Source organism: Myxocyprinus asiaticus, chromosome 1 (genome assembly GCF_019703515.2).
Source record: "Myxocyprinus asiaticus isolate MX2 ecotype Aquarium Trade chromosome 1, UBuf_Myxa_2, whole genome shotgun sequence".
Taxonomy (NCBI): Eukaryota; Metazoa; Chordata; class Actinopteri; order Cypriniformes; family Catostomidae; genus Myxocyprinus; species Myxocyprinus asiaticus.
Genome location: NC_059344.1, coordinates 38,111,231 through 38,130,498, shown reverse-complemented (window position 1 = coordinate 38,130,498; position 19,268 = coordinate 38,111,231). Strand labels below are relative to the sequence as shown.

At 40.7% G+C, this 19,268-nt stretch overlaps 1 protein-coding gene across 2 annotated transcripts in view; it reads left to right on the top strand.

The window, feature by feature from the left end:
* LOC127447046 (otogelin-like) overlaps positions 1–19,268 on the top strand; it is a 98,675-nt gene that overhangs the window by 23,975 nt on the left and 55,432 nt on the right. For both annotated transcript variants that reach the window (XM_051708574.1, XM_051708660.1), the window contains exons 9-23: positions 2,276–2,406; positions 2,516–2,622; positions 3,194–3,303; positions 3,524–3,649; positions 3,732–3,840; positions 4,004–4,050; positions 5,559–5,704; positions 6,704–6,836; positions 7,192–7,369; positions 7,588–7,712; positions 7,834–8,046; positions 8,510–8,675; positions 10,362–10,436; positions 10,615–10,658; positions 10,793–10,958. In XM_051708574.1, coding sequence (XP_051564534.1) covers positions 2,276–2,406; positions 2,516–2,622; positions 3,194–3,303; positions 3,524–3,649; positions 3,732–3,840; positions 4,004–4,050; positions 5,559–5,704; positions 6,704–6,836; positions 7,192–7,369; positions 7,588–7,712; positions 7,834–8,046; positions 8,510–8,675; positions 10,362–10,436; positions 10,615–10,658; positions 10,793–10,958 — 1,876 coding nt within the window. The remainder of the gene's footprint in view (positions 1–2,275; positions 2,407–2,515; positions 2,623–3,193; positions 3,304–3,523; positions 3,650–3,731; positions 3,841–4,003; positions 4,051–5,558; positions 5,705–6,703; positions 6,837–7,191; positions 7,370–7,587; positions 7,713–7,833; positions 8,047–8,509; positions 8,676–10,361; positions 10,437–10,614; positions 10,659–10,792; positions 10,959–19,268) is intronic.

Here is a 19,268-nt window from a genome sequence, read left to right as displayed (position 1 = left end):
ATGACTCCCCTGCTCTTACTCGAGCCAGGACTATAAAAAAAATGCCCACCCCATATCTTTCCAAATTTGTCAGCTTCTTGCGGAGAAAGGTGTGTTTCTTGAAGAAACACAATATCATATTTCTTACGCTTAAGAAGAGAAATATCCTTCCTTCTTTTTATGGGGTACCCCAACCCATTCACATTCCACGTGGAGAGAGGCAATCCACTCATATTAACATTTGACATTTTGACATATAAGAAAAATAGGTAGTGTGTCAAAGACAAGATTATAAAGACCACATTCCAACATTAGTGCAACAATCAAACCCCGAACATCCCTTAGAAAAAAAAAAGAAAAAGAAAAATGTGCACATTAACCCCGCGCATGACAGTGCCAACTGGCGTCTATCCCTCCAAACTCAAACAGTCCATGTACACCTACGAGAGCTCCCATGACAATCTTGCCGTTGGATTGCTCAAGTCCGGTGCTTCTAAACACATTTTGTGAGATAGAATTACACAGCAAAAGATAATCTGTAAAACAAACTCCAGCCGATAGGCAGAATAAACACAAAGAGCGTGAAGCTTCATCCATAAAACTGTCCTGAAGGTGTGTTATTCTACAAAATAAACTCCAGCTGCTAGGCAGAACCAGCACAAAAAGAATGTGCAGATTCTTCAAACAGTCAAGCGAATGTTCAGTAAGCTGGTCCACTTGGCTGCAACATGAGTACAAGCAAATTACTTACTCCAATGACTTTGCCAGAAATACTCCACAAAATAAACTCCAGCCAATAGGTGGAATAAGCACAAAGAGCATGTAGATTCATCCACAAAACCGTCCCGAAGGTGTGTTGCTCTACAAAATAAACTCCAGCCGCTAGGCGGAACCAGCACAAAAAGAGTGCGCAGCATCTTTAAACAGTCAAGCGAATGTTCAGTGAGCCAGTCCACTCGGCTGCAACGTGAGTACCACAAGATGACTTTCTCCATTGACTTTATGAAGGACATCGCTTGCTGTGGGCATGTGAATGTTTTACAGCCATCCTTAGCAACTATTCTCAATTTGGACGGGAATATCAGTGCAAAACCAACCTTCCGTTGATGTAAAAGTTTTTTACATTCCTTGATTCGATCACATTTCTCTCTTGTCAAGTTCGCAAAGTCTGGGAACAAGAAAATGCTGTGGTTCTTCCAAGAAAGCCTTCCTTTACTCCTCGCCTCACGTAACACAAGATCTTTATCGGATGATCTCAGAAATTTGGCCAGAATTGATCGGGGCCTGTCTCCTTCCGCGGATCGCCGAGCCGGATTCCTGTGAGCTTGCTTGATTTCCAGCTTATGCCCTGCTATGTCAAGCAGACTCGGAAAAAGCCAATCCAGGAATTCCACCATATCCTGTCCCTCCACTCCCTCCGGGACTCTCACAATACGGGCGTTATTCCGCTGGCTGCGGTTTTCCATGTCCTCCAACTTCTCCCAGACATGCTCCAAATCCACCTTGGTCGCTAGCGGATTAGCAGATAATTCCCTCTCCGATGACTCCAGATAATCGATCTGTTTCTCAACATCCCCCACTCTTGTGACCACATCAGTAAACTTAGCCTCCATGGCAGTGATCGATTGACATATCACAGCAAGATCCTCCAAGTCAGCAACGACCTTCGTCAGCATTGTTGACATATTCAGCATCTCTCGCCACATTTCCCGCATTTCTCCGACCAAATCGACTCCCAGGCACATGGCCTGCTCAGGGGTGTCAGCTTGAGCACATAAGTGTCTTTTAATGTCTCCAGAGCATGTCGATTTTGAATTCTTTGACAGTTTGTCCTCCTAGAACAGTTATGGAACAGAGTGTATCGAATCTCACTGGTTTATGTCATAAAAGGTATTAAAACAAGCAAAGTGTGCAGAGCTCGCTGTTCAAACATCCGATCCTTGTATGGTGTCACGTGACTTCAAAGTATACATTTGATCAGTAAGTGCCTTCCCTGGAAACCACACCCAGTACCATGTACACTTAAAGGACTTTTTGTTTATTGACAAATAAAATGTTTTTTTACTCTTCCACTCTTCCTCTGTAGGTAGGTCCCAAAGACAACCATGCAAAAACAATTGCTTAATGTTGTATAGGTATCCTCAGATTGTGAAAACCTGAAATTAAAGTTTATTTTCAAATACATTACTAATACATTTTTATCAATTTTGTTCCACAACTCTGCTTGTGACAAGGCCAGATGACTAATATTTGATGAAATTAATGTTGTATATGTGTCTGTGAATGTTTGGCCCAGGTGTTTTGACGCAGGATTTGGCTATGTTCGGAAACAGCTGGGCAGAGGAGGAGCCACAGCTAGCCAGATGTCCTATTGTTCCCTCTCTTTATCCCTCACCCTGTGCCACTCAAGATCCTCATGTCCTATTGGTACTTCACACAAAAACACACACATGTTCTTGTCCTCCCAACCACACAGTCTCATATTCATACTCAAACCAATGCACCTGATAAATAAGTATTCTGGTCCTTCCCACAGAAAGTGGAGGAGGTGTGTGCTACCCTACTGAAGGAGCCGTTTAAGTCCTGTCATGAGTTTGTCAGTCCAAATTCATACATGGCCAGCTGCTCCAATGACCTCTGCCTGTAAGTACTGATGTAACACTCACTGACCTCCTGACTCCATATTGCGGGAGCACTGACATTACCACACCTACTAATAATACATTATACTGGAAAACTCTAAATCCACATTTGAAAACTACTTCATTATGCAGAAGTGATAACCTAAATTTACTGCTGGAAATGGAAGTGTAAGTGTAGTTCTAGCAGAAAGACTTGGGATCTTTATGCATTCATTCAGTTCAGGCATCTCATCCAATCCCATCCAGCCCCTGCTTTATAAGCTCTGCACCGCTGTCTTTCATCGCTCATTTGCCTCCGTTGTTTTCACCCCCTCCACCACATCACCACAAGTTTAGGTTCCGTCCTGCAGTAGGGGTAAGCTCCTCTGCACTGCCATTATTGCCTTCAGTCAAGATCTGGCGGTTCAAGCAAGTATCTGAGCACTGAACCGTAGGACAGGGCTTACACCAAATGTTCTAAATATCTCTACAGTCATATTAATTCCAATTATCCCGAGTCTTACTGATAGAATTGATTTTATTGCATTGCTTTACAACTGCTATGTGTGTGTAATGTTTTTTTCCTGGTGCAGTTCCGGTCCCAATGGTGATGTTGTGTGCCAGGTGTTCACAGAATATGCCAGGGCATGTGCCCATGCTGAACATCCACTGCATAACTGGAGAGCACACTTTCCTGTTTGTGGTGGGTTGCTTACAAATACACAAATGTTTGCTTGTATACATTTTATTTATGTATCAAATGTACTTTTAAGTGTTATAAAATTGATAGTTTAGACTCTTATCTCTGTTGTTAAGAAATATGTTCAAAGCTAGTGTAAAACATGTGGGTTTTGTGCATTTGAGTGTATATTTTGCAGGGAGATACATATTGTGAGAGTTTATGTTCTTGTTCTTGGCTGTAGATGTTGATTGCCCTGGTGAGCTCCATTTCAGAGAGTGTATCACCTGCTGCCCTACACATTGCAACATCGAACACATGTGCATAGACAGCAAGCTGCAGTGTTTGGATGGCTGCTATTGCCCTGATGGTAGTAACATAACAGTGCAGAGCATGTCCTCAATATGTGTGTTCATTTGTTGATGATAATACAATAATTTGGCTGTGTCTAGATTTGATCTACGAGGACGGAGTGTGTGTTAAGGCATCGGACTGTCCATGTGAGCACCACGGTATGCTGTACTCCTCTGGACACGTCATACAAGAGGACTGCAACAACTGGTCAGACACTATTTACTATCCATACTGCACTGCAAACTTGAATGCATGAAGATTAATTTAACTCATACACACAAAAAAATTATAATAAAAATGCATGCTATTTTTGTGTGTGTTTTTGAATGTATGTACTCAGCTTTATTTATTTATATTTTGTGTCTCTCAGCACATGTGAGGGGGGAGTATGGAACTGCACTGAGCACAACTGCCCAGGTTTTTATCTGTTGTTTTTTTTGTTTGTTTGTTTTTTACTCACTTTTTGTTGGACCATTTTCACAGCATGTGATCAAGTTTTTCAGCCTTATTTTGCAGTGTAAATCTAGCAAATATTTTATATTTATTATTATTTATTATTATTATTTTGTGTCAATTTATAACAGTTTTCTTTGTGCTAGTTTACCCTTGTATTAAAGGGATAGTTCAACCAAAAATAACAATTATGTCATCATTTACTCACCCTCATGCATCTCAGATGTGTATGACTTTCTTTCTTCTGCAGAACACAAACAAATATTTTTTGAAAAATATCTCAGCTCTGTAGGTCCTTACAATGCAAGTGAATGGTGATCAGGCCTTTGTAGCTCCAAAAAACACATAAAGGAAACATAACAGTAATCCATATGACTCCAGTGTTTAAATCCAAATCTTCAGAAGCGATATTATGGGTCTGGGCGAGAAACATTTTTTACTCTAAATCTCCACTTTAATTTTCACTTTCAAGTGTGAAAGTGAAACTAAACAGGCACCATATGTGACTTTCAGATGTAAAAGTGAAAGTTAAAGTGGAGATTTAAAAAGGACTTAAATATTTATCTGTTTCTCACCCACACCTATTATATCACTTCTGTAAATATGGATTTAACCACTGGAGTCTTTAGGATTACTTCTATGTTTCCTTTATGTGATTTTTGGAGCTACAAATGTCTGGTCACCATTCACTTGCATTGTATGGACCTACAAAGCTGAAATATTCTTCTGAAAATGTTTGAGTTGAGTAAATGATGAGAGAATTTAAATTTTTGGGTAAAGTATTCCTTTAATGTGAACTTCCAACAAACTAGTCATCACTGTCATGATGTGGTTTCTAATATAGCTGCTAAGGGAGTCACAGCAAATTTGGCAACTTTGTTTCTTCTGTCAGCCATTATTGACCGGCCTCTATTTTTATCCTCATTTGGAAAGAAGTGGAAAAGTTATAGTGGATTTTTTATTTTGCTTTTGGAGCAAATGGGAAATAGAAAATAATATTTGCTGTGGTCTTCTATTCACCACTGTAGAAATGTATACCCCTGTTGTGTACTTCTGCATTCCGTGCCTGGAGATGTGAAAAGGGTCCATTATGTTCTGTTTTGTTCTTTTTTACTGTGCCTGTCTCACCCTCTTATTCACAAACTTTGTTTTGCACATCTATGTTGTCTCACTTATAATGTCTAATTGAATCATTTTCACATTCACAGTCATTCACTCACTCTTTATAAACCACATTTTCTTACTTCACTGAAGCTGACTATCTTGTTGGCATTTTATTATCTTGTGATTCCTGAGATTCTATTAATTTGTCAAATGTAGCAAGTACGTTTATTCATGAATCATGGTCTTTTTCTAAAGGCAAAATCTCTCTTTTAATTAACTAATTCCAACATTTCAATCTGATAACAGCATAATGTTAATGGAAAGATTTCCACCATTACTAAGAAACTACTCTGTTGTGGTTGATACAGGAGAGTGCTCTGTCACAGGAGATATGTTCTTCCAGTCATTTGATGGCCGCATTTACACCTTTCCTGCTACGTGCCAGTATGTTTTAGCCAAGAGCAGAAACTCTGGCAGGTTCACTGTGACCATTCAGAATGCACCCTGTGGAGCCGTAAGTCTTTCTGCACTTTCATTCTGTCTGCACTAACATAAAACTAAAGCAATAGCACAAAAAAGAGAAAAGACAAAAGGCATGCCAGATGTAGCATGCCAAACCTTTATTCATCATGTTCCAGAATTGTTCTGGTGTGTTGATCTAAAGAGTAATCTGGTGGCTGGAACGCAGCTTCAGTAGACAGACAGATTTGTTTGATTAGTCAAGTAACTGGCAATTAAGCTGCTAGAGTAGCTGGATTTGTTACTACAGTATGTTAGCTAAATTAGTTGCTAGATTAGGTAAGGATTATGCAAATGATTACACAGCTTTTGTCCTGGCTTTAGTTTCAGGTTTTGGGTCAAGATGAAACAAAGTCTACGATGTGTTTGTGTCGTGATTATACCCTGCTTAGCTTTGACAGATAAAACAAGAAAAGATACAAAAGATGAAGAGATTTCCCCCCTGAAAGCCTTCCTTTCCCAAAGCCCAGCACTGTTGATGCTACAACTCAACACACGGAGAGCATTCTGGTGTATGGTGTCACTGTCTGGAATCTGAACAAGCTATTCTGCTTATCTAATCCTCTGAATGACAGAGCCAAAGACTTTGTAGTCACTAATAGAGAGAGAGCAAGAGAGAAGAAAGAGAGATGTATTTCAGTGAAGCGGTCAGTGAAAGATCTCTGCATAGGCACCTGTTGGTAGAGTCCATAATTTTCTTGAATGTAGCGATTCAGAGTGGGTTATCTCCTGTGAACAGCTCTCAGGAACTCATTCACAAGCATTAATGTTTAATTCCTAAATGACATGATAACTGAATTAGTCCAAATTTAAATGTACAGATGAACCGATATGTTTGTTTCCCTGTGCAGTCATTAATCCATTTAGCCTGTGTGTGATGTGCAGTAATAGCTGTTATTATGTGTGTGGATACAGTACTATAAGTGTGTGTATGATTTAAGAAGTTCAGAATCTCAGATTTTATTTGTGGTGTGTGTGTCTGTGTTTACTGCAGAATCTGGATGGTGCTTGTATACAGTCAGTGAACCTGGTGGTTGATGAGGATCCACGCACTGAGATCACAATGAGCCACAGTGGAGAGGTTTTTCTGGCAAGCCAGTTCAGGATTTCACTGCCATATTCAGATGGTAATTTACTACAACTGCTATATGTTGAGATGGTTGAGTGTTGTTACACTGTTTTGATGTGGTAAACTCTTTTTATTGTAGATTTCTATGTTTTTAAGCTTTTACCTTGGATATGTTCTGCAAATGCATTTGCAATACAATTTATGTGAACTGGAGCCTAATTGGTCCATCCCTAGAACCTGATTTTGTGTTCTTTTCTTCTTCTTCTTCTTCTTCTTCTTTTATTTTTTATTGTGATGTCTTTAAAAGTAATTTTTTTATGTGATATTTCACAGTGATTTTTTTTCAAATATCTGTTTTTATTCATATTCATTCATATGTTTGATATGGGATATTTTTCTCTTGCTGTGTGCAGATGTGTTTCAGATCCAGGAGCTGTCCTCCATGTTTGTTCAGGTGAAGTCATCGCAGGGTCTGCGGCTGCAGTATAACTGGAGAGAGTTCAGGCTATACCTCCAGTTGGAGGAACACTGGAGAGATGATACTGTGGGGCTCTGCGGGACCTTTAACGGAAACATTCAGGATGATTTCCTGTGAGTTTTCAACTGATCACCCTGCTTCCTGCTTTTTTCCCCATTATCTCTCTTTTTCTTTCTTTCTGTACTTAATTCTTTCTTTCTTTCTTTCTTTCTTTCTTTCTTTCTTTCGTTCTTTCGTTCTTTCATTTACTTCATTACTTCTTTCTTTCTTTACTTCTTATGTGTACTTAATATGTGTACAAAATGTGTTGATTGTTTGACTATTACTCAAGCGCACCATCTGGCATGATCGAGAGCACACCATACTTGTTTGGAAATGCATGGCGTGTTTCTTCAGCATGTGTGCCACAGCCCAGCTTACCCCAGCTCGACCCCTGTGACACTCACCAGCAAGCAGGTGACACATTTACATACCTGAATACATACCTATATACACACACCATAACGTCTATTCAAGCTCTCTGTCTGGTCTTTATGGCATGATAGTGGCATGATTTTGATGGTGTGTGTGATGTCAGCCCCCTATGCAGTGGAGAAGTGTGACATGCTGATGCAGGAAGTGTTTTCTGCCTGTTACGAGTATGTAAGTCCAGTGGCATTCCAGCTACAATGTCGTGCGGACGTATGTAAGTGTGGAGCGCCGTGCCTTTGCTCCATCATTGCTCACTACGCACGGACCTGCAGGAGACACAGTGTCATCATTGAGTTCCGCACACACCTGCCTGAGTGCGGTGAGACTAACACACACACATGTTGGTGCAGCTATCATTATGAGGACTCTCCATAGACATAATTTTTATACTGTACAAACTATAGATTCTGTCCCCTAACCCTAACCCTACCCCTAAACCTAACCCTCACAAAAAACTTTCTGCATTTTTTAAATTTTCAATAAAACATCGTTTAGTATGTTTTTTAAGCGATTTAAATTATGGGGACACTAGAAATGTCCTCATAAACCACATTTATAGCATAATACCCTTGTAATTACCAGTTTGTAACCTAAAAAAAGTCCTCGTAAACCACTTAAACCTGCCTACACACACACACACACACACACACGTGCTTCAATACCGTCCTAATCAATATTGCATACACATTCACATACATATAAACATATTTTAACATTTAAAGAAACATTCTGTATCTCTTTGGGGTTTGCATGACTTGCCTGGATGTGTGTTTGTTTTGCAGCCGTCTCGTGTCCGCCTACTATGGAGTATGGAGTCTGCGTGTCTTCGTGTCAGCGTCGCTGCCAGTTTCTGTCTCTTCCACAGCCGTGTGGGGATGAGTGTGAAGAGGGGTGTGTTTGCCCGGAAGGAACATACTTCAACATGCACACACACACCTGCGTGCCACGGTACACGCACCTTCACAATCATAAACATCTCTACTTTAACTCTACATCTCTACTTTAACTTTAATTGTCATGAAAATTTCTATGAAAATATATTTGACTAGTTTTGCTCTTTTTTTAAATATTTCATCGTGCTCTTGTGTAGAGCTTTTAAAACATTGCCGCATGCGATAGTGATGTCTGATTTATGAGCTGATCAATTTTTTGAGTCAGTTCTTTTCAGTTTTTTGGTTGAAATGGTTCACAAATCTCTCTAAAGTATTCATTAGCTAAACGGTCTGAAAAAAATTAGTTGTAAAATTCCATATCCAGTAATCACAAATGACTGAAAGAAGAAATGAAAATTCTTTAGTCAAAAAGGGTGGGAACCCGTTTAACAGTATTCTGCCTAAATCATCTCTGCCTCTGTTTCTATTCACTCATTTTATGTATTTAATATTATAATAACTTTATTAATTGAGTAGTCCAGTGGGGGAATTTACTGTGTGAGTCGAGTTTTGGGCTTGAGCACTCCATCAAAGACAGCCAATTATGTTTACCTTTATATCACTCAAGGGTTAAATGCAAATGAACTTGAACTTGTGAAATTAATAAATATGTTACTTTTTTTAACACAATACCCTCTTCATTATTTAAAAAATTAGATGTGTGACTAACCTTGATTGAGTTATTTAATATATGTGAGAGTGAAGTTATTTCAAGTCGTTGTTCAAGCAGGCTGTAAAATGTTGTGGACCTGACAACCTCTGGTGTTGTATAACGCTTTTAGCCTCCCCACCCTCACACGGGTTCACTTCCCTTAAATGTCCCGTGTCCCACTGCCACATACTCAGCGTGTACTAGAGTTACAGCACTCATGCTGGCAGAGGCTGAGAGAAAGTCAGGGATGTGATAGAGAAGGATTTCGGCCTCTTACTCTGCTACAAACTCAGCAACTGCGCTGTGGCCTGCAGTCTCTCACCTCTAACCCAGCTAATCTTAAACAGATCAGAGATATTTTATAGTCTTATAACTCAGCATGCTGAATCCTCACTACATGTTCATCACTGATGAAGGGTGTGGTCCAGTGGTAAGAGGTGGTAATGGCATAACAAGACTTTTGGTTATAGTGAATGCAGTATGTGAGTGCTGACAATTCAGTTTCGTTTCTAGTTAGACTGTTACCACTAGGGCTTGTGCTTTGGGAAATACATTTAGTTGTACCAATAGAGACTTAGCCAACCGAATTGTCTACAATTTAAGCTAAATTAAAAAAATAAATCTGTCATTATTTAACTCACTTTCATACCATTCCAAACCTGTATAATGTTCTTTCCTTGAACAAAAAAGGGGAAGTTTAGCAGAATGTCTTGACCACTCTTTTCCATACAATTAAAGTAAATGAATTCAGGTGCTGCTGTCTATGTTCAAAAATGACAAAAAAGCACCATAAAAGTATACACTATATTCGAAGTCTCTTGAAGCCATGATATAGCTTTGTGGAAGAACAGAGCAAAATGTATATTGTTATTCACTGAAAATCTTCACCTCCACCATACCCATAAATTCTCACTTGCATTTGCGTCCATTCAAATGTGGCACCTCAAGACACGTGCCAGGTTTGATAACAACGCGAGAGTGAATAAATGATGACAGAATTTTCGACACTTATATTCATTTATGACACATATTTCATATGTTGTGGTACAGGAGTGAGTGTCCATGCAGTTTTCTTGGTGCTGATTACTCTCCTGGAGATGTGATCATGACATCATCAGGTGTACAGTAAGATCGTCTTATTCACTCATATTAAGCAGTCACCATGCTGTCAGACTCTGCATTAAATCCCATTCCCAGTAAAAACTACTGTTTTATAAGGACAAAAACTGAATGATCACTGTAGCACAGTAGAATACACTCACCACCTCAGATCAGTTCAAATCTTTCTTTACTTCTTCAACAGAATTTGTCAAGATGGAAAACTTGTTTCCCAGAGCTCAATTATTGGTGAGTGTTATGTTTCAGCATCCTGTGATGCTGCTGTTGATTATCCTTGCAATGTACTCTGAACTCTAGTTTCCTGTGAATGTCTGCAGTGTGTGTTTGCTGGAGTTCAGTGTATGTGTTCTCTCCTCTCTCAGATACGCTGTGTCCACCTGGGCAGTTTTATGAGGATTGTGGGAACAGATTGGATGAACTCTCTGCCAGTAAAGGTTTAGCTTGTGAAAAGACCTGTGAGTCATATTTACTCAACCTCACCTGCTCTGCCCATGAGCTGTGTGTGCCGGGCTGCGTCTGTCCTGCAGGGTGAGTGCAGTCTTACTTTCCTTTACTGATCTCATTGTTAGAGTCTATTATCACTTACAAATGTGGCAGTACCATGGAACAGTGGTGGTATCAGATGGTAATACCATTGCACTGTGGCATATCATGGTACAGTACTGAATGATTAAAATTGTCATATACCATGGTATTTACATGTTATTCCAAAGTACTTTAAAGCATACATGATTTACAGTGGTACAAAAGCATGGTAGAACCATGGCTGGGCCTAAGGAGGGGCATTGCCTCCATAGATTTTTTTTTTTTACAACTTCACCATATGTGAATAGTCACATTTGTAATCACATATAGACACATATACAGCCACTGCAAAATTATCAGTTTCTCTGGATTTACTATTTATAGGTATGTGTTTGTGTAAAATGAAAATGTTTATTTTATTTTATAAAGTACTGACAAAATTTCTCCCAAATTCCAAATAAAAATATTGTCATTTAGAGCATTTATTTGCAGAAAAAGGCAACTGGTCAAAATAACAAAAAAGATGCAGTGTTTTCAGACCTTGAATAATGTAAAGAAAACAAGTTAATATTCATTTTTAAACAACACAATACTAATACAGCTTTCATGCATCTTTTATATTGTTGTTGGGTGACTTTATGCCACTCCTGGCGCAAAAATTCAAGCAGCTCGGCTTTGTTTGATGGCTTGTGGCCATCCGTCTACCTCTTGATCACATTCCAGAGTTTTTTATTTTTTATTTCTAATTTTATCCCCTTTTCTCCCCCATTTGACATGCCCAATTCCCACTACTTACTAGGTCCTCATAGTGGCGCGGTTACTCATCTCAATCCGGGTGGCGGAGGACAAGTCTCAGTTGCCTCTGCTTCTGAGACAGTCAATCCGTGCATCTTATCACATGGCTTGCTCTGCATAACACCGCGGAGACTCACAGCATGTGGAGGCTCATGCTATTCTCCGCGATCCACGCACAACTTACCATGTGCCCCATTGAGAGCGAGAACCACTAATCGCGACCACGAGGAGGTTAACCCATGTGACTCTACCTTCCCTAGCAACCGGGCCAGTTTGGTTGCTTAGGAGACCTGGCTGGAGTCACTCAGCACACCCTGGTTTTAATTATCGATTTGTTTCTTATACCAATCTATCGGTTTGCTTCAGAAGACATTAATTGATCAACTGGAGTCATGTGGATTACTTTTATGCTGCCTAAATATGCCTTTTGGACCATCAAATAGCCAGCAGCCTGATGGCACCCGATTACTTACATTATAAGGACCTACAGAGCTTCAACGTTTTTCTAAAAATCTTAATTTGTGTTCTGCTGAAGAAAGACAGTCATACACATCAGGGATGGCATCAGGGTAAGTGAATAATAAGAGAATATTTGTTTTTGGGTGAACTATTTCTTTAATGAAATGATGCCTCATAAGGGTCTGATTTGGAACGCTCTACATAGGTGGCAACTCCACATATCATTCAAATAGCGCTCCTCATGCACAGCAGACGTGACACTTGACTCCCAACTGATTTCAATGCAGTTACGTGGGAGGAACAACGGAATCCTCTAATGAGCAGTAATAATGCTGTACTCATGCATTTTAGGCAAAATAGTCAGTTTTGCATCATATTAAACTGTTATTAACCTATACCTTATCATTAGTAAATTGATATATTTATAATCTAAATTTCATCTGCCATCATGGATTTATTTTTTTGCTGAGCTCATCACGATGCATTCTGGGATCGCCTAACCGGGGAAGGATACATATGATGCTACCTTAAAATTTGGCCAAAACGAGATATCTTAAGAGGCAGCATAATTAAGATACCTAACATTTTGAACAGCCTTTGTGTCGGGAGCACCTATGATGTCTTAAAATGCTGCCTCCAGGGGACGCTCACTTGGTTTTGGAACAGACCCATGGTAACGTAGTCTCTGTAACGTGGGTCTGTGCTGAAACGTAGCTTATACATGAAGAGCATGAACAGACAATGACGATGAAGAGTAAGAACCCAAGTGCAATTTATTCCTTATATATGTGGTAAATTCAGAAACATGAAACCAAACAAACTTGACTTGACTTGACACTAAACACAAACATGAACATGAACATGGACTTGACTTGACTTGACCTAAGCATGCCAACACAAACAAACATACAAACAATACCTGACCCTGATATCATGGAAACATGAGACTTAAATACATAGACAAGGGTCACATTAACCAATGAACAGACAGAACTATAAACAAGATAACAAGACAATGACCATGAACCAGTGACATAACAGAACTAATAACAAGATTATAACCAATGGGAACAGGACACATGAACATGAGGGAAACAGGATAATCACATGACTTTACATGGAAAACTTTTCAAAATAAAAGACTGTGGAGCGGGACGTGGTCATGTGTCTGTCACTGGGGAGAGAGGAAGCGGTAATGGCCATCACCTGGTGATTAATGATACATAACACCTGTGTCTTGTTACAGTGACAATGGAGATGGGCTTGAAAAGGCCGCCGAGAACACCAGTGAGGGAGAAAGAGTCCCAGTCACACAGACCTGCCAGATCGTGAAGCTAAATGCTGCAAAGCTGTGAACCTTAATTATTTATGAGTTTGTGCTGTCTCTTACGACTAAGGCTAGAGTAGATACCTTGTTGTGAAGCTGAAGAGTAAATGCGCTGCTGTAAAGTTGAAAAGCCAAAGACTGTTTGTTAGACTGGTAAACCATTAAAGCTTGATTTATCTGGACTGCCACCCCGCTTCCTTATTGTTGATTCTTCTACAAAGACATAAACACAAAACATGAACATGAACACATCTAGATGTGACATATCCCCCCCATTAGGGCAGCTCTCGGTGCCCCAAAACATAAACACAAAGTTCAATAGGGAGCTGGGGGAGGGGGGGTGGTGGCTGTGGTGACTTGACGTGGCTACATGGCATGACGTGGTAACATGGTATGGCAGGATCACTGACTTGGCCATGGTAGGCGTGGATGCTGACTCGTTGGCCATGGCAGGCATGAGCGCTGGCTCGTAGAGCGGAGGTGGCCCTGGACCATGGAGCAGAAGCTGCCCTGGAACGTGGAGCAGAGGCGGGCCTGGACCTTGGAACAGAGTCGGGCCTGGACCTTGGAACAGAGGCAGTGCCTGGACCTTGGAACAGAGGAGGGCCTGGACCTTGGAACAGAGGAGGGCCTGGACCTTGGAACAGAGGTGGGCCTGGACCTTGGAACAGAGGTGGGCCTGGACCATGGAGCAAAAGCTTGCTTGTGACATGGCATGGAGCAGTCTGGGCTTAGCTGAGACATGGCATGGAGCAGACTGAAGCTTGGCTGTGACATGGCATGGAGCAGTCTGGGCTTAGCTGAGACATGGCATGGAGCAGACTGAAGCTTGGCTGTGACATGGCATGGAGCAGACTGAGGTTTGGCTGTGACATGGCATGAAGCAGACTGAGGAGTTATTGTGACAGGCACAGGCATTGCTGTGACATGGCATAGAGCAGGCTGAGGTGTTGCTGTGACATGGCATGGAGTAGGCTGAGGCGTTGCTGTGACATGGCATGGAGCAGGCTAAGGCATTGCTGTGACATGACCTGGAGCAGACTCAGGTGTGGCTGTGGTATGGCAGGGAGCAGACTCTGGCATGGCTGTGACATGGCATGGAGCAGGCTGAGGCGTTATTGTGACTTGACAGGGAGCAGACTCAGGCATGGCTGTGACATGGCATGGAGCAGGCTGAGGCGATATTGTGACTTGACAGGGAGCAGACTCAGGCATGGCTGTGACATGGCATGGAGCAGACTGAGGCGTGGCTGTGACATGGCATGGAGCAGACCGAGGCATGGATGTGACATGGCATGGAGCAGGACAAGGCGTGGCTGTGACATGGCATGGTGTAGACTCAGGATCCGGGGCAGAAGATGGCGCAAGCTCTGCGACCATGATGTGGGACCCTGGCTCAGCGACCATGACGTGGGACCCTGGCTCGGCGACCATGACGTGGCACTCCGGCTCGGCGACCATGACGTGACACTCCAGCTCGGCGGCCATGACGTGGGACTCCTGCTCAGTGGCCATGACGTGGGACTCCAGCTTGGCAGCCATGATGTGGGACTCCGGCTCGGCGGCCATGATGTGGGACTCCGGCTTGGCGGCCATGATGTGGGACTCCGGCTTGTTATATGCCTCCCCAACAGTGAAAGTTGAACCACTTATCCGCAGGGCAAGGTCGATATATTGAGCCACATTAAAGGTACTCCAACTGCCAGGTATCCAGGAGTGCACCGGCTCATTCAAGCCTGCATGAAAAAGTGTTTGTGGGCGATCTCATTGAAGCCTACCTCATCTGCCAGGATGCAAAAGTCCTCTACGTAGTCTTCTATAGAATGTTTTCCTTGACGTAGATGTATTAGTAGATCTGCTGGGTTCATTTTGGTGGTCAGGTATTCTGTAATGTAGTCTCTGTAACGTTGGTCTGTGCTAAAACGTAGCTTAGACATGAAGAGCATGAACAGACGATGACGATGAAGAGTAAGAACCCAAGTGAAGTTAATTCCTTATATACATGGTAAATCCAGAAACATGAAACCAAACAAACTTGACTTGACTTGACACTAAACACAAACATGAGCATGAACATAGACCTTACCTGACCTAAGCACGCCAACACAAACAAACATACAAACAATACCTGACCCTGATACAATGGAAACATAATACTTAAATACATAGACAAGGGTAACATCAACCAATGAACAGACAGAACTATAAACAAGATAACAAGACAATGCCCATGAACCAATGACATAACAGGACTAATAACAAGACTATAACCAATGGGAACATGATACATGAACATGAGGGAAACAGGATAATCACATGACTTGACATGTAAAACTTTTCAAAATAAAAACGTAAACACAAAACATAAACATGAACACATCTAGACATGACACTCACCACCAGTCATCTTATTTTAGCCTGTTTAAACACTTTTGCAGACATGTAGGGCTCTTAAAGAACTACTTTTGAAGAACTAATAGTAAAGATCTATGTTGGTAGTGTATTATTTTTATATCTTTAAAGGGCAGATTTTTCCATGTGTGAGTGAGTTTTAGAGGATTATGTAGGTGTGTGCGTGTGCGCGTTTGATGGGGCAGTGATCCATGGCTAAGCTTAGTGGGTGGAGTAGTGTCAGGAATGACACATTTCCGTTATACATGCATACAGTGGGATTTTTTATTAGGTAATCTGGGCAAAATTGTGTTTTTAGACTAATTTCATTCAGATGTTTACTAATCACCACTAGATCAGAATCACTATTCACTACTAAGACCTTTTTAATGGCAGGTGCAGTCATTTTACATACTGTATATTGCAAACTGATGTAGATTTGCAAAAACACTGAGGCGGCCAGTCGCGCTTTTACAGACAAATGGCATTGTGCTCTACATATCGAGGTTTCACTCGGATAGTGTCTTTTGAAGCAGGTGATGATGTTGATACAGATCAGTTAAAGGGTCTCGGGCTGACTCAGTGGGAACCTTTGCCGCTCTCTACAGCAGGTGAAAAGAGTTCTTTGTCGTTCAGTTCCACTTCCCCCTCTTTTCAACCCCTCGCGTCACGTTCCCACTCCGGGCCACGGAGAGCATGGCTCTTGCTCTATAGATGGATTTTTGTCATCTGATATATTTAATGCCAGTGTCTACACAAGCAAACTGAGGTTAAGTGCCATATCACAAGCTTAATTTCCTAAAGCCATCCTCAGCCATAACAACATGATAAGACCTGCTTTCACTTACCTAGGCCAACAATTTAAAACACGACCAGCAGCTCATTGAATTTATTATGTTGTTTTCCACTTTATTTGTGAAAGACTTTTGACCAAATTTCCTGAAGATCCTAAACTGCTTATATGTAGTTCACTACAGCTTTTTCAGAATACATGAAAAGCTAAAGCACTTTTTGTTAGTTGTTGTAGATAAGAGTGCCAGGTTTATTATTAATCTATTAGACATTTCATTCAATCTAAATAAATTCAGAAAGTTAAATTGTTGATTTTGTCTGTTTGTTTTAATTTTTTGTTTAATTATTTTTTTTATTTTTTATTTTATTTATACAGTAAAAGGCTTGTTTTGAGCTTGGGATGAGTAGAGCACTTGCTCAATGCTTAGACCTCCAGAATGAATTACAATGGCAATCTAATACTCTCAGTACAAAGGGAAAAACTCTCATGAACATTCATTGCTCACGTAGTGAAAGGGCTATGAGGTCACAGACGTATCTGGAGAGCAACTGGAGTCTCCGCTGCACACAGAGGGGATGTGATATTTTAGGTGTGTGTGTGTGTGTGTGTGTGTGTGTGATTCACTTGCTTCTGACTTATTGACCTTTTAAACAGCAAACCATTACGCGAGAGCATCATGGGAAAGAAATATCATGGCTGAGATTCTGTCATGAGTGTTTAATAAATTCCTGGAACTTGATAGTTTGGCATCTGGAACTGGTGTAAAAATGGCACAAAGGGCCTTTATGCCACAATAAGAAATAGTGATGAGATTATTGATAAGTCTGGAAGTCTGTGAAAGCTGAAAACATGTTTACAATAATTATTCTTATCATGTATATATGTATGAGCATCTTTTTTGCATTGCGGTAATGAGAATTGGGGGTGGAGGGATTTGCAATATATGACGATGTCACAATGTAAAAAATCTTAATGGCCCTGAAAATAGGCTTCATTTTCTTATGCAAAATATAATTTCTTATTTGTTTCTTTTGATTTTGGAGTAAAATATGAGTAGACGTTTTTTGACAGTTTTGTGAGAATCATCCAGATGTGGAAGGAATCCATTGCTAATGGTAAATTTAATGCTGCATTGGGTAGGATTCATTTTCTGTTTGCTGCCAAACTACTTTATCTGAAAGCACCCAGAGTGATATTAAAAGGTTGAATTGTACTGATTCTTTGGAGACTGACCTCTGGTAAACACTGTCTCCTCTAGACCTTTCTATAGGGGCTTTCCAGCAGTCAGTGCATTATTGAGCACATACTCTTCTACACACAGACATGTACAGTACACACATTCCCAGACAAGCACACCTCAGCTGATTCATAGAGCAGTGTCCTGATGTCTGGATCACTGCTATCTCTCACATTTAGGCATTGTTGTTTGTGTGTGCGTTGAATGAGTGTGTTTGATATGCGATCTAGGTATCACATGCAGCCTTAATTCCTCAGTGCACCTGTTGCCAAGACAATGTGACACTTCAGATGTTCCTCAACTTTGTACTTGTGTATTAAGGTTCTCACATAAGTTTTGTTGAAACATTAGTTTCTTAAATAAATTAGATGTACACAGAAATAAATAATACAGATCACTGTTGATGCATGCGATAGTTTTTGTACAAACGTTCTAATTGATTACAGACTGATCCCCCTGAGCATTTTGCCCTTCCGACGCTGTGCGTTTCTCGGTAGCAGGACACCATACTGGCACTTATATGAGTATATATGGGCTGCCTGGTGAACGCTCACAATGATTGACAGGCAGATAGTCTTCTGATTGGCTAAACAAATGATCTGACTTGGTTGTTTACCCAGCCTAGGGCTATAACAGAGACTATTTCAGTGATATTTGACAGGTAATAGGGACGTTTTCTGCATGTCATTTCATTAAAAAACATCACTTACAACACCTTGAACTTTACAATTTGTCGAAGATGTTTCCGCTTAGGTTGACTCCTCTATGTCTCTCTCTCTTACTCTCTGTCCATTATGCTAAGAGTGATGCTGATACCCCTGTCTCTCATGGGACCGGCAGGTATAGGAGTGTTTTTGTGAGTAGGGGAATTCCTGCACTAATGAGAGAGAGAGTAATTACCCTCTCCTCCACCTCCGAGCAAAGTGGTTAATGGCAGCAATGCTTATTTATGCAGTAAACAGGTGCACAGCTGGATCAAATAACTGATAAGCTGCTTAAAGACATTCCTGTAGTTCATACTCCAAAATCAGCACATTTTCATTTGATCGAAAGAAAAGACATCTTTATGATATTGTGCTCTTGCTATGCTCTGCCACTGTTTAAGATGTGGCCTTGTTCTGAAATCCAAAATTATTTTTGGCCTATTCGACATTTTTTGTAGTATGAACAGAAAAAAAAAAACATTAAAATATGAGTTTCACCTGCCTGATCCAAACCACCTTCATAGGTGGTTTGAAATTGGATTAAAATCAAATTTTTGTTAATGCGTCTCATGTGGTTTTTATTTTTGTTGTTTCTGTCATCCATTGT